This window comes from Dermacentor albipictus, chromosome 9 (genome assembly GCF_038994185.2).
Source record: "Dermacentor albipictus isolate Rhodes 1998 colony chromosome 9, USDA_Dalb.pri_finalv2, whole genome shotgun sequence".
Classification (NCBI taxonomy): Eukaryota; Metazoa; Arthropoda; class Arachnida; order Ixodida; family Ixodidae; genus Dermacentor; species Dermacentor albipictus.
Genome location: NC_091829.1, coordinates 107,409,838 through 107,425,191, shown reverse-complemented (window position 1 = coordinate 107,425,191; position 15,354 = coordinate 107,409,838). Strand labels below are relative to the sequence as shown.

At 43.6% G+C, this 15,354-nt stretch overlaps 1 protein-coding gene and 1 pseudogene across 5 annotated transcripts in view; one reads left to right on the top strand and one right to left on the bottom strand.

The window, feature by feature from the left end:
* Window positions 1-15,354, bottom strand: part of LOC135907180 (uncharacterized) — a 65,022-nt gene that overhangs the window by 32,287 nt on the left and 17,381 nt on the right. For 3 of the 5 annotated variants that reach the window (XM_065438848.1, XM_065438851.1, XM_070525209.1), the window contains exons 6-7: window positions 7,863-8,015; window positions 4,068-4,286 (exon numbers count right to left, since the gene is read on the bottom strand). In XM_065438848.1, the coding sequence (XP_065294920.1) occupies window positions 4,068-4,286; window positions 7,863-8,015 (372 nt within the window). Of the gene's footprint in view, window positions 1-4,067; window positions 4,287-7,862; window positions 8,016-14,427; window positions 14,526-15,354 lie in introns of those variants that run through there. The other 2 variants (XM_065438850.1, XM_065438849.1) reach the window with 2 other exon arrangements.
* Window positions 5,739-7,105, top strand: LOC139049793 (piggyBac transposable element-derived protein 3-like; annotated as a pseudogene).

Below are 15,354 nucleotides of genomic sequence, written 5' to 3'. Positions count from 1 at the left end.
AGGGGGGGGTGGTATGTGTCTGAATTTGTGGGGGGGGGGGGCCTCGGGCCCCCCCTTGGGTACGTGCCTGATTTGTGATCATCTCAGTAATCGGTAATGCACTCCTTACGTCCGATTATGCCATCCAAGTTTATGATTATTCCATCCGCCTAGCAGGAGCTACAACGCACTCCGGAGCCACGATTGGCCTTGAACGCGTAGCATAGTGGGCCTTAACTTTTGAAAACTATAGCTTTATTTTGGGTTTTCAACGAAGGTAAAATGTTTGTGGTAGTAACTGTATACGCAAACGTCTCGCTGGGCCAGAAACGTGCATAGGACACAGCAAAAGTACCTGCCAACGTGTGAAGCTTAACCTTTGTGAAATATTGCTAGCAGAAACACGGACGTGGCTGAGAGCTTTACACGAATTCGTAATAACGTTACCAACAGCACACACCTTTTTTGACATACGAACGCGCTTCATAGCTTCATACGCTGGGCACAAGACGCAGGTAATACAGACTGACAAGCAATCATGCGTGTACACAATACACAAAAAAGTAACTGATTACAATTACAGTTACTCCATTCCAAAATATAATTGATTTTAGTGACAAAATACTGCTTCAGGAAAGTAAATGAGCAACTATTATTTAGTAATCGCTTAAATTTATGGTACCATACTCCAGAGATTTATGACCTTTTTATGCAAATACAGCAGATACATGTTGGTATCACAAATTCCGTGGACCTCTGTAGGCATTTGCACTGTTTAAGTTCACTAGGAATTGTTTTTCGAATTTTCGTTTAGTCGTTTTCTCGAGTTTTCCTATCCAGGGATCTGTAGTGACAGTGAGGACTACAGCGCGATGCTCGCATGGCAGAGAAGCGCGCTTTTAGAACGTACAAGCACCTTGCGCACAAGACTGCGTTTACTCAATGACGCCGTGGTTGGGTCTAGATCCCCTGTGAAACCCATAACTTCTTCGTGGCTGGAGCTCGAGTACAGCTAATAAAACTAGTAAAAATAGTCCGTAGGCCAATTCCTAGCATCAAACATCTGAGGCGGACATTGCAAATGAGCCGTGGCACCTCCGGTTCAATTCATCGGCCTACCTTTCGTGAAGCGTTAAGCTGAGCAAACAAGTACAAAGCTCCCCCGACCTGCCTAGAAGCGGCTGCGTGGCTCCAACGCGAGTAGTTCCCCACTTGCGACTGTAGTTCTCGTTCAGTTCATGTGGTCGAAGCTGGTCGCATGGTACAGCTTGCAACTTCTACGCATTAACTGATTATATGTAACTTGCTACTGAACAAAAATTCTATTTAATTAGCGAGTGAAAAAATAACCCATCAATTAAAAATATTTAATAAATTTATTTAGTTATATGTTATTTAAAGTAATTTGTTACCTAAAAGTCTGCAAGCAATACGTTGTGGCTACATCGCACTGACTTTTTCAGTTACATTGGTGCTGTCAATTTCACCTCCTTCAGAAGCTATAATAGGGATGCTCTAAGAAAGCGCACCACTAATTTTCGAATGCATGTTTTTTCAGTCGTTCATCGCCCCATTCGTGAACATAACTAAGGATTTTTATTATGCAAACCAAGTTTACCTTTCGTAAAACGTGAGGCAACATTCGGAAATACGAAGAATGACCTGAATTTTGCGAACGTTTCTAAACTTCGGGAGGTATGCAGAATGTGATGAATGTGTCCAATTCGACTGCGCTGCTAGCTGCTTTTAAATGAAGAAAGGCAGTGCCCTGGAATTGCACAGAAAATACAGAAGGTTGTCACTAAATTTGGTAATCACCAATTACGTACACGACAATGAATTTAAACCTTCGAAAGTCCAGTTGCTTGCTTTCTTTTTAAATATCAAAGTGGTGCTACCATCTGATCTATAGAGCGTAATGGTGAACCCTTAGAGGGTAGGAATCAGGGCCAGGGCAATTCCTTGGCTGCAAGATATGCACACCATGGCATTTCCCTACGGTTCTGGGGCCGAATTCAGGAATGCGCTCATTCGTAAGCGCCTTTGCCATTGGGTGACTAGCTTCGCGCTTAATATGTCCAGCATAAGCATTAACTTGAATTTGTTTTCTCAAATAATTATAGCTCAAGAACGTTTTGTTAACATCGGTCAAGACTTTTCAATACCGAATAAACGACGTCTTCTATTTACACAACTTGTGCATCATCCTGGAGGCAGAAGAAAGAGCATGATTCCAATGCTCAAATGAGGTATAATGTATTTCTTGAATAACAAAGCGATTTCTTGGATAGTGACCAGATTGATGGGGGTGTTCAGGGCAACGCCTGTATAAACGTTGCCAGAACGTAAACACTGCACTCTAACACAGTCGGCACACACCATTCTATTCTACCACTCTCGAAAAGCCTGCGATTTTCACGTTGTGACAGGCTTTTGGGCAAAAAACGTTTCCGCATCAGAACCGGTGTCGATTGCACACCAAGCTTCGACCTCGCGCTGCAAAACAATTAATAGATTAACGTGAAAAATGTGATATCATGTCGATATCCTGTGGAATGCAATGATGTGCCTGGTATAAAACTGCAGGGTAGCGCCAAACTGCCTGTACAAATTTTTTTGAGAGATTGAGCTCAGGCATGAATCCCTTAGAAAATTCCTACATAAAGTTTTGCCTTTACAGGATGAGTGCAGGATTTAGAGGCTTGCTTCGGCGCTGCACTGATCAAAGTCTGCTGTAGTGTTGTATTATACGCCTCGTTGAGCCGTATTACGAGAAGACCTGATTACCGAAAGTGCTTCTTAATTGAGTGCAGGCCGTCATAAATACACATCTTTGGTCCTACATCTGGCTTTGCTGTCCCGGCATGATTTATTGTGGCTCGCTTGCTGTCTTTTCTCCGCAGATGCTGCCGAGTGCAGCTATTGTGTCGCTTCGCCAGGTATCACGCATTAGAAAGATACAGTACGAGCGAATCAGTTCAGGACTCAGAGAGCACCAGGTGTGCAGTTATGATAGATTGAAAGAAATGCAGAGAGAAAATATGGCCACGCAACGAACTTATGTATCGTGAAGTTGTTTTTAGTGCCTTCATGCTTTCAGTAGTGTCTCTACACGTCGGCTGATCACGTGACCAACTATGTTGGTGCTCGCGTTAGTCTATACTGGTAGACTTCAAGTGCACACCTTTAGAAGAAGGAGAAAGGTGCAAAGAAAAAGCACTCGTCCTTTGTATGGATGTTTCGTCATAGTCTTGAGGAGTGCGCTCGTGAGAACCTGCAACTCTTAAAGAATACCCTCGGCGCGCCCTACCGATTACGTTTAGTGTCCTGCAGGTTTTAATCAATGTGCATTTGATCTGGCGCTATGATAACCACTCTGTGCACATTTTTTTTCCAGACATGCCTCTGCATCATCAGTCGTTTTGCTACGCGCATACTTACCTTCTTGCATGAAACCTGTGAATGCGGGAACCACGTGTTGCTGTCGCGTCCGCGCTATTTCTTTTGTGAATCCGCGCTTTGTGCGCGGGTGACTGGAAATATCAAAACTCCCTAGACACCATCCACTCGTGGTGTGCGTTTTGGTGGTTTTCAAACTTATTAAGTCACTTTTCTCCTCGTTTCTATCTTCTTGTGCTTATGAAACACGTGGCATGGAACACGCTGCGTAGCCTATGAAACGTGAGAACTCACAGTCATGATAGCACAGCCCCGATAACACAGATGACCCCGATGTACTAACCAACGGCAAAATACAGAACGAAAGCAGCACAACCCACACTAAATGAGACTCAGCGAGAGCGGGACCCGAACGCCACGTCAAGGAAAATTAACAATAGCTCTGTAGGCTAAGTTACCAACGTAGGGCACAACACGGTATGGTGTTATTAAGTGGTGTTAAGAAAAGCAGAAAAGCACAATTCTGTTTTGACACTAAGATATTAGGTTCCGTATCAGCGATCACAGGCGATGACTTGATGACGCCATTTGTCTCGCAGTTACTGAATTCCCACTTGCCGTTTACCTAGCGAAAACGTTTTCACTGTCGTACACTGCACAAATGGATAAGCTGCTCGACTCTGACTTACATGGTGCAAACGTCGTCGTGGTCGTGGTCCTTGTCGTGGTTGTCGTGGTCGCCGAAGTTGTCAGTCGTGGAGTAGCGGGACGCTGTGGTGTAGGCACTCCCAATACAGGCAATGGCAAGGCAGACGGTGGCGCAACTGATGTCACTGCGGGCGGTGGCGCACCCGATGATGGCACACTTGATGGCACCATTCCGGACGGCACCACACCTGACGGCTTCACTGGGTTTAAGTTCACTGGGTTAAGGCAATGTGTGCAGTTTCGCCCCTTGCTTAGCGAATTGCGTGTCAAGCATATTTCAATATGTCATTTATTTTTACGATTGCTGAATAGAAATACGATAGAACCTAGAATAGAAATTAAGTTATGCAAACAAAACATTCGTGAAAGCTTTATTCCGGAGCTTTTCAGCACAAGAAAAACAAAAAAGAGCTCATACGTGAGTTGCGACGATGTTCTTTGTAGACGCCGTTGCCTTAGATCGTTCACGATTTATGAGACAGGAATCAGGAAGAGTAAGAATAATATTGTGTGAAATATTGCAAGTGCCGAAAATATGCAGATAATCAAAAATGTATAGCATCTCTTGTATCTGGTGCAAACAAGTGATGTCTCATAATGGGCGCCATGAACTAAATATAAAAGAACTATATACGCGTAAGTTCCGGCAATGGGGCATTTGTCCAATATATTAGACATCAAATACTCCACCACTTCACAGGCCGCAGCATGTTTTAGCCTGTAAAACCGAATTGTCCAATATTGTAGACGCCTACTAGCCCCATCTATGAAGTTTTGTTGAAAATGTATTAGTAGTTTGGCCAACAGGGGTGTTTGCTGTGGCGGCATTCAGCAGCGCGGCTTTATACGGCGACCACCGAAAAAGTAAGTTCTATGTCTCACACTTTATTGATCGTTTCTTCATAATATCTGTTTCAAAACGAAATTTATGCTTAAAAGAACACGCAGAAGTAGAAATTCTACTTTTGTGCTCGCTTGCTGGTTTCTGCTACTTTGATTTTGGATGTCCAACACGTTGGACGCTGACATTCAAAGCGGTCTTTTTGAACGTGCTGATGCTATCGTCGTCAGAATGAGCGCAACGCACGTTCTATTGTCAACGCGTCCTTTCCGTTTTTCTGTTGCGCTTCTTTCCTCGTTTTGATGAGTTTTTTGTTATTGTGCATTAAACATGCATTTTTTCGCCCAGGGGAAAGGCCTCGTATATCATATGATATGGCGAACAAGATTCTACGACAAATAGCTGCAGGAAGCTCATCGGACATCAACCTCTCCGATAGTGATGACGACACCATAGTTGACCCTAGCTATTCTGCACCTCTGGGAGGTATCAACTCTGAAGAGGACAGCAGTGACGACGATGGCCCGTCCACTTCTGATAGCAAAACGCCTGGGGCGCGCTGGAAATGCCACCAAGGGTAAGCAACGTGGCACGTATGGCTTCGCTGTGGTTGTTGTGAGAAACCTGCCAGGAGCCAAATATTTTTTTTCAGACTGGTTTTTAATTTGCAGGCAGGCCCATTCCAACGTGGCTTCTAGCTTTTCTTACCAGCAGTGCAGATGACAGTGGACGGCTGATCTCTTGGACCATCTACGACTATTTTCGTCAACATGTACCTAAAGAGCTCTATGAAAAAAAAATGACATACGCAATGGACAGGAGCCATGTCGAAAATACTGGACGTTCTTTGAATGGATCAGCTGAGGAACTGAAGACAACTTTGGGGAATTTATTCATGATTTCATGCTTAGGCTACCCGCAGATTTAAATGTATTGGAGCAGCAAGGCAAAAGTTCCTCTGGTAGCCGATAACATGACTCAGAACAGATATTTTAAACTACGACACCATCTTCAGGTTGTTAGTGCGCTTGATGTCAGAGACGAAGAGGAGAAAGAGGACCTGCTCTGGAGAATACGACCCGTTGTCTCTTTCATTCTGCAAGGCTGTCACAAACTCCCTCACCCCGAACATGTTTGCATTGATGAGCAGATGATACCATTTACCGGGCGTACACAGCTGAAGCATTTTGTACAGCGCAAGCCGAACCCTGAAGGATTGAAGAACATTGTGCTCGCGACACCAAATGGACTCATTCTTGACTTTGAGATTTACCAAGGCAAAAAATCAAAGTTGTCTCCAGAAAGCTCATGAATAGCAGAATCTGCGGTGCTGCGTCTGACAGAAACACGCAGTCCGCGGACGAAGTTGTATTTTCATAAGTCTTTCACATCAGGTCCATTTCTAGACAAACTTGTGCAAAAGGGCATTGCTACAACTGGACCAGTGATGAACAACCGACTGCCAAAAGGAGTAAGGCAATCCAGTGTAAAAGAACTTAAGAACTTAGGACGAGGAACTTCAGAAGCACAGATAAGAAAGACCATCGCCAGATTGCTTTACGGTGGTATGATAATAAACCTATAACTCTGCTCTTGTCAGTGCATGGCCAAGTCCCGGAAGACAGTTGTCACAGATGGTCGAGAAAGGACAAGTACCTTGATGTACCTCAGCCACATGTTGTCAAAATGTACAACCTCAAAATGGGTGGGGATGACTTAGCTGATTGAATGATTAGCTATTATAGAATGAAGGCCCGGGTCAACAAATGGACCACAAGAAGCATATTTCATTTGTTTGATGTGGCACTGAGCAACTCATGGGTCCAGTACAGTTAGGACATGCGCGCATAGAAAAAACAGCACAAATAAATCATTAAATTCTTGGACTTTCAGCTTTCAGTAGCTGAAGGTATTGTCGCTGAAGGCCGCAAACACGATGGCATTGACAACGACAGTGATGGTGAGTGGGCTCCGCCAGCTAAGCGTCCCAATGATTCAACACATGCCACCAAAGGTAACACCACTGGTCACATCTCCAGAATTATTAATGCTGCGAATGCGGCCCGCTGCACGTTACAAGGGTGCAGCAGGAAGACAAAGTTAATTTGCGCTAAGTGCAACATGTGCTTCTGTGTAACAAAGGACAGGCAATGCTTTGAAATGGCTCGCACGAAGTGACCACAAGAGTGGACAATATTCGTTAAGAACGGAATGAAGCCTTACCGTTCTTTTTCTGTGAATAAATTTTGATTATTAAACACATTTTGCACTTTTGAAGGCATTTTTAATATTAAGTTTGCCCTTTGCTACTGCATACCCACTACTCCAAGAATGACCGGGTAGCGTTCCAGTGTCCAATATATTGGAGATCATGCTGTGTAGAAAGAGCTGATAATTGTGAAATATTAAATTCAATTTTCGTCTCTGTAACGTAAAGATCAATTTCTGAAAAGCTCAGGAGGATATTACAGCTAGAATGATTGCGGGTGTACAAGTTGTTCAGCGGAGAAGGTAACTCGTTGTTTTATATGATAACTATATTTTTTTAGGAATTGTTAGGCGCACGAACTACGATATGGTTATTCCACACGCTGTAGTGAAGGACTTCGGAATAAATTGGACCACCTGGGGTCCTTTAACGTGCAACTAATCCACGGCCACATGGGTATTGTCGCATTTACCCCTTATCCAAATGTGGCCACCGCAGCCGGGATTTCATCCCGCAAGCTCGGGCTTAGGAGCGCAACAACAAATTCATTACGCGAACACGGCGTGCATAATTTTAACTGTGCTTCAAAGAATGATCATAAAGCTAGTACGACTGCCGAGCATCATATCATTGAGCACCGATATAAAGTCGTTGTCATAAATCTTTCTTGACTTTCTGTTCACAATGACTTTTTGAGGATATTTGACCCAGTTTAGTTCAACTCACACGTACAGGTTGTATGTGGTGGTTTTCCTACTGGAGAGGATTTTGGAGAGGAAGCACCGTCACCCACACCTCCACTTCCACCACTACCGTCGCCACCGCTGCGACCACCACCGCCACCACCACCGCCGCCAAGGTCGTCGAGGTCGTCGTCGGCTGCGCATACGAAGTAAGGAAAAATGCGGAGAGACGCGCAGAAACAGATTTCTAGTTTACATTCATTACTGTCGGACTTGCTAGTAATAGCATTTCGTGACGAAAATCATGGTGTGCGTGTGTTCCACGTGGACAACCAAACAACACGGATGGAATGATGGAAGGGACTTCTAACATTTAAGCGGTGTGAGTAGGGTATCGGTAGTGTCAATATCTACTAGAAAAAGTCCCAGTGCTAATTTGACATTGTAATTATAAGCATAGAGGCACTGCGCATTCAAGTTACTTCAGTTTTGGCTTCTTTTGCGTTAATGGACACTCGTGTATTCAGCTTTCATGTTCGGTTGGAAACCAGCAATGTGAGACCGCGAATCTCTAGCATTCAGGGTGTAGAGCTCATCCCTCCTAAAAACAACAAATATGCTACACAACCACCACTTCCAATATTCATGTGAAATTATTGGATATGGAGTTCGGGGCATACAGGTTTTGTTTTCAATAATGCAAGCATTTCACAGGAGTTGGTATATGTGAGAGTGTCCGGCGTACTTAATTACGACGATGAACTGGTTCCAAGGAGTACACGTACACGTGACTGTGAACTTCAGTGACAGTGAATACGAGTAGGTGTGAGCATGATCGCCAGCAGCTGGTACTGTGATTCCACATGGGTGGGAACAAGGGTGAATACAAGGGAGGGCGCGAGGTGCTACCTTATGAGCGTGAGTTGGTAATGGTCGTTGTCACAATAAATATTGAGTGATAACCAACGATTGTGGGTGATGCTGATGACACCTGTTGTGTAATGGCGCAGACCCCAGATATGACCAAAGATCACCATAACACGCGTGTTCTCAATGAATTCTGCATGAAATGGAAAAAATGGAGTGCTAATGCTTGATGTAGCATTTGTATATAATTCCTGAATATCTGTCACTGTAACTGACATAAAATGTATACCTCTTACAGTAATGACAGTGAATGCTGTGGCTATGACAAAGAGAATTTCATAAAGACTAGGTTATGTAATAAAATATATCAGTGACAATGTCAACAGTGCTCCAAGAGCCCCCTTAACAACCAAGTACAGATAGAAATGTGTTAGAAATACAGTGGCCAAATGATTTACATGTTGTTTGAGTCGGCTAAAATTTTCTAAACAGTTTTCAAGTTAGAAAGGGGTTCATTACTCAAAGAACATTCTTGGTGTAGAGGGATGTGTTCATGATATCAGGAAATGCCCATCAGGAATGATATCAGGAATGAGTACAACGAGTTTTTCTGATTCTCAATCTTCAAACAATGGCATCCTTGTATCGTGCTGTTTTATCTGATATCCAGTGCCCCAGTTTATGTTTTATGAGTACAGTATATTTGGTACCTGGGCATCCCACTGTTTGTGCCAGTGCTTCTGCAACCTATGCCTTAAGTATGCTTTAATGGCTATATCTTGAATGGGTATTTTCTTATTGGTGTCACTAAACCTACTGAGGTAGCGTTGGCGTCAGCAGCGTCATTTTCTTTTATGTAACTGTTCTGAAGTACACAGCATAGTACGATTATTGTTTATCCATATAAACTGAGCACAGCAGTGCATATATTTCGGTAAACAGAGTGTTTTATGTTTTCGTACATTCAATAGAGCTTCGACTACACTCACTAATGTCGTGATCAAGATAGCCGTAGTGAGATTGGCTTGCTTAATTTGCTTAACTGCAGTGAGTATTGTGTGTGCTTCCACGGTAAAAATACATGTATATGGATTTCATACGCCGGATAATAAAAACGATGGTCCTAGGCCTTCGTAGGCCACGCCAGCAGGAGACTTCATAATATCGGTATAAAACTCGTCACCGGAATAGTTCTCCTGAAGTTAAAGAAAATGTGAATGTACATGTGCCTCAGGTGCTCGTTGTGATATCTCTTTGAGGAGGACACTACACTGACTAGTCTGCCACGACCAAGGGGGTAGAAGCCGCATAAGAGCCATTAGGAGATATTGCAGAAGAGAGGCGACTGCTTCTCCTGGCCGTGCATGCAACCGAAGGGATCGAGAAGGCCTAATGTCTGGGCGGTTACGGATAGCCTGGCCGTAGGCAAGTCGCGAATAATTGGATGACATGGATGAAGTACGTCTCATTTCCCCTTAAGGGCTTAGGAGAAGCGTAAGTATGTCCTTTGGATATGTAGAGACCATTCGTTGGATTCAACGTAAAGGCTTTCTAGATGGATAGTCCTGAACGCACCTCTAGCAAGATCGATACCAAAGTGGTGGACGAAATGCAGCATCTTGAAAGTGCGAGGTGCAGCAGAGTTATACAATAACTCCGTACTGAAGGTGGGACTGAATGAGACTTTGTAAAAGCTGAAGAGGCAGCTTCTGTCATTTCCCCAGGGTATGCAGGAGAATAGCATCAGCAGATTCATGGTCTACAGACACTTTGGATTCAGGTATTTTAAGTGTTGGTTAAAAGGTAATTGTGAGTACAAATCAGGCCCAAAAGTTTATGTTCATGGCTCACAGATAGCCGTTCTACTCTAATATCTATAACGGGATCCTATAATACACCTGTCTTGTTCAAGGAGAGGATGCAAATTTTTTGAGGGCTTAGCTTAACTATTTCGTTACCATGCCTCTTCAAATCGATCACCGCTGATCGATGCTTTGCATCGCCGATTTGGGCATGTTACAGCTGTTTCTTAGCCACTTAAGTCCATCCAGTAGCTAGAACGGGCAGTGCACTTTCAGAATCAGTTGAAAATTTTCCTCCCTGGCGATGTGATTTTCGGCGGACATTTTTGCAAACTAATGTGTGTATGTCTCAGCGAAAATGGGCGCAGCTGTCACCCTCTGCCACGCTAGAGAAATGAGCATGCAACTCACAATTATGCCGCTCACAATTACGCCGCAGCAGCATAATTATTTTGTACAGAAATGACTGCCAGTATCTCAAGGATTAAATTAGACTGCCGGCTTCGCGGTCCGACAGTGCTGAGTGGTGATAATTACCCGAAAATGACGCCAGCTGTTCACTAGTGACCTTTGGTTATGAGTACGAGTCGTTTTATTGCACCAAAGCGTATTTCTGAAGGTCTGCCGAATGTTAAGCATGCGGACTTTTTTCCCCCGTTTCCAAGTGTTTCGATTTCGCTCCTTTCGTAAAATCGCGGCAAGGGGTGCTGCCGGTGTCACTGTGCAGTTATAGAAGGTTGCTCTGAATGCATCCTCCCGAGCGGTTGCGTCGAGAGAAAAGCGTCGCGCTAGAAATTATGCGGTACCCGTGCTTTAATTTAGTGATGAGGACTAGAGTTATTATTCAGAAGGTGACGGCAAACCAGATTCAAGCTCTGACGGCGACGATGTTTTCAGTCGGCATGGGACAACCGCAGCCTTTCACTGGCGAGTTTGCTTTATGGACTTAAGCGGTCCCCTTCCTTGTGCGCGCTTATCTGGTGATCGATTTGGAAGACCTGATAGCTCTTCTGATTATCTGCAGGGTGCATACTTCGCATGGTCATGATGTGTGGCCACTGGTAGCAAAGAAACTTCCGTTCACGTCAAGAATGCCGCCCGCAGCACATCTCAACCTAGCACTACGGAGCAGCGCAAGACCGTTTAGAACGTGTGGGATTTCCTTCTACTCTTCTTCTCTGCAAAAGTGTTAAAGACAATCAACAAAAATGCAAACAGATATGCTTGGATACATAATTTTGTAGTTGCCCAGCTACGCTGAGAGCGATTGGTCTTGTAAAGCGGCGCCTCTCTCCAGACGAACTGGTGAAGTACGTTCCTTAGACTTCTCATCGGACCATCCTCATGATATGCCGAAAAGGTGGAACTACAAGATGTGTTACGAGGAGCGCGACGTTGAACGAAAACCAGACATCCTGTGGGAAAAGTGTGAAGTGCGCCTATGCTTCACAAAATCCAGGAAATGCTTTGCCGCATGGCATGCCCGATGAAATGGCCTCCGTTTCATTTTTGTACCCAAAAAACGGCGGTGTACTGAGCCTTTATTTTTTCACACACTATTTCTGCACTATTCTTCTTTAAAAGTATATTGATATTGTTTTTGTGGATATTATGTTTTTATGGTTGTTTTTATAAACTGGCAGCAAAAATGGGCGCTTTCTAGAATTTTTCTGTTTCACCAAATAAATGTTTTGCTTGGCAACGCATGTTTTTGGAATAAGCATTTCGTTATGTACAATATTCTCTGCTGCAATGTATGCTGTAATATTATTTGTAGTGGTGAGTAATTTTTTGAAACACCAATAAAGAAAGACCATTTTCTCGCAGAACTGAAGCAGTTAACACCACTGTCCTCCGCCCATTTGAAAAATTTATTGAAGCCAAGCTGTACGTGTCGCTCGCAGATATTAAGAGTAGATTACTTGTGACCTGTCTGGAACTCAGCAACATGCAGGGTGTTTCAGCGAACACTTTCAAATATGCTTAAAGGTGGCCTGTGGCAGATATCACAATTCTAGTTCATAAGCTGGTCTACTCGAAGCGGCGCACAATACTTACACAAAAATTCCGATGCGAAATCGACTAATAAATAAAAATTCACTTATTGAGTTTTTAATAATCACATTATGGCCCATATTGCAATTTACAAATTCCAGACGTGCAGATTGCCAGGTAGATCCACTTGAAACGAATTTTCGAGATGACACCAGCTTCGAGATATGTATTGCCGAACTTTGCGGAGAAATGCATTTTTGCTCCAGTTAGCTTGTTAGTTTGTTAACAAAACGTCGTTTCACGCACTGAAGCACAGAATTAACTGGAACGCCAATGCATTCCTTCGCAATGTTCGAGAATATATATCTCGAAGCTGGTGTCGTCCTGAGAATTCGTTCGGGGTGGATACGCCTTGCGAAATCCACTGCTAGAATTTGTAAATTGCAACATGAGTCATAAGGTAATTATCTAAAATTTATTTAGTGAATTCTTGTCGATCGGATCTTTTGTGCAAGTAGTGTCCGCCGTTTCGAGTAGACCGGCTCATAAACTAGAATTGAGCTATCTGCCACAGGCAACCTACGAAAAATTTTCAAAATGTTCGCTGAAACACCCTCTATACTGAATAAAACATCGAACGTAGTATGATTTTATAGAGGCACGGAGCGAGTTCTTTTTCATAACAAGTAAAGTACACCTTTGCACACCACCCTGTGATACACCAATCTATCGCGCATATGACAAAAGAGGACGTTACTAATTCGAACACGAAATGTACTTCGAATCACGTTCAGCAACTTGCCTCGGACGGACGCCCATTCCAACGAAATCACGAATGATTCCGAGAAGCAAATTGGTGTCATATAGTTTCTTCGTTTCTAAACCTACTGATAATAAAAAAAAATGTTTGGGCACAAAGGCAGGGTGGATGTAGTAGTTGATGCATACGTGTTGATCTGTTGTAGATCTGCGCTCCGGGAAACCGCGCTGTAAGGAATCTATTGTTTTGCTGCTTGCAATAAAATTGTTCAGGCACCGGTTAGTCAGTTTTCAAGAAAGTTTGCATAGGCAATTTGCTGCAGCTGTAGGCCTGTAATTGCTGGCCCAAGTCAGGCCCTTGCTCGTTTTGAGAATATAAATCATTATTGCCTCTTTTCGGGCAGTCGGAATGTAGCCACCGCAAAATATGGAGTTACATAGACACAAATGAATGATAGGTTTCAGGGTTAAGTGTGTTAGGCGTCGTAAGCTATTGTATGTCTTCCTGTTGCCGACTTGTTACCGCAACTGTGTAAGGCCCCAAACTCCGCCGTGGTAAAAGGGCGGGTGTATACGAATTGTTTGGTAATTTCCGATAATGCAGAAAAACTTGTTGATGGCTCGGCTTCCAGATCGGAAGCGGTCTTCACTATCGAGCCATAGCAGCGCAGGATCAAAGCGCCGGGTGACATGTGGCACTGCATTATGAAGAGAAAATAACTTATGGTCACCGTTCGCGTTGGCAGGGCTGTTGCCTGGCCCGATTGTGGGCATTCTTCTCTAATTCATGCAAACTTTGAGGGCCTCAGACTGCGTCGCCTGCTACTGCTTGTGTTGTTCCCGAAGGAAATGATGAAATGCAATAGCTTAAGCGAAAAATAATTGAAAAACAATGAGCCTTACAGAGGAAATAGGCTATTCATCAATTACTAAGTGCTAATAACTGCAATTCATAAAATATAGGGAACTACATGTAATTCCTTACGTACAAGTCTGGTGCAGCTAAGCTCATGTAGTAAAGCTTCATTTACGCGAGAGGTGGTACCCAAGAAGGAGATACGTAGCCTATTTGACCGTGAGCGTAGGAAACGAGAGATTATTTACGCGAGAGGTGGTACCCAAGAAGGAGATACGTAGGCTATTTGACCGTGAGCGTAGGAAACGAGAGATTATTGTTTCTCTTACCATCCCTTATTACGAACATCATCAATGTTATCAAACAGATGAGGCCAATGAATATCAAACAGGCGGTGATGGAGTAAACATACTGTTGATCGCAGTGGTCATAGCTGCAAGGAATAATTGAGAAGTACACTGTTAAGCCACCAACACAGAGAATTAGTGCGAATAACACCGCTTTCACATGCTATACCATAAAGCTGTAAGGAGGTATTAGCCATCCAGTAGCGTATCTAGAGTTGAAAAGGTTTTCTGCAAAATACATTCACATAACTGTCTACAAAATTGTTGACATCAAGAAAGACATAGAATAGATTAACTTCAGAGCTTGATGACCGCTCTAGAAGCAGTGCAGAGGGAGTGTAATTTCCAATGTATTTTCGTACTTATCCAGACGTGCTAAAATAAGATCGCGTAAAAATACATGCAGTTTTAGGAAAGATTGAAGCTTTCACATGTCATCCTAAGCGCTCCTGCAGTGGAGAACAGTAAAGCGAGGTTATGGCTACGCCATACACCATACAGGTCCCGGCGCGCGCCATAAAACATTCGTTTCAGTACTTTACAGCAAGTATGATCCCCCAGTTCGACACAGAAGGCCTGTGACAACTTATTTACATTTAGAGAGCTGCAATGAGCGCGTCTTAGGTACCGCACTGAGGTAGGTTATTGACGACAATTTTCACGTCATGTGCCGTCAATAAAAAACAAAGGAATTGATTTGTTATTTAACTTCTGCCTATCAATTTCGCTTTGTGGTGAAAAAGATGGACGCCTTTGAGAAAGTGTTTACTCTCACCTCTACATCACTACATGCATCCTTCTCTTGCAATCCCGTTCCGTTTACAATGTGTTAATACAGCAGCGGTGTCCGCTTAGAGAGAAACAAACGCGCGGCGTCTTGTCTGGGAACTCTTGGCTGACATTGAGTTA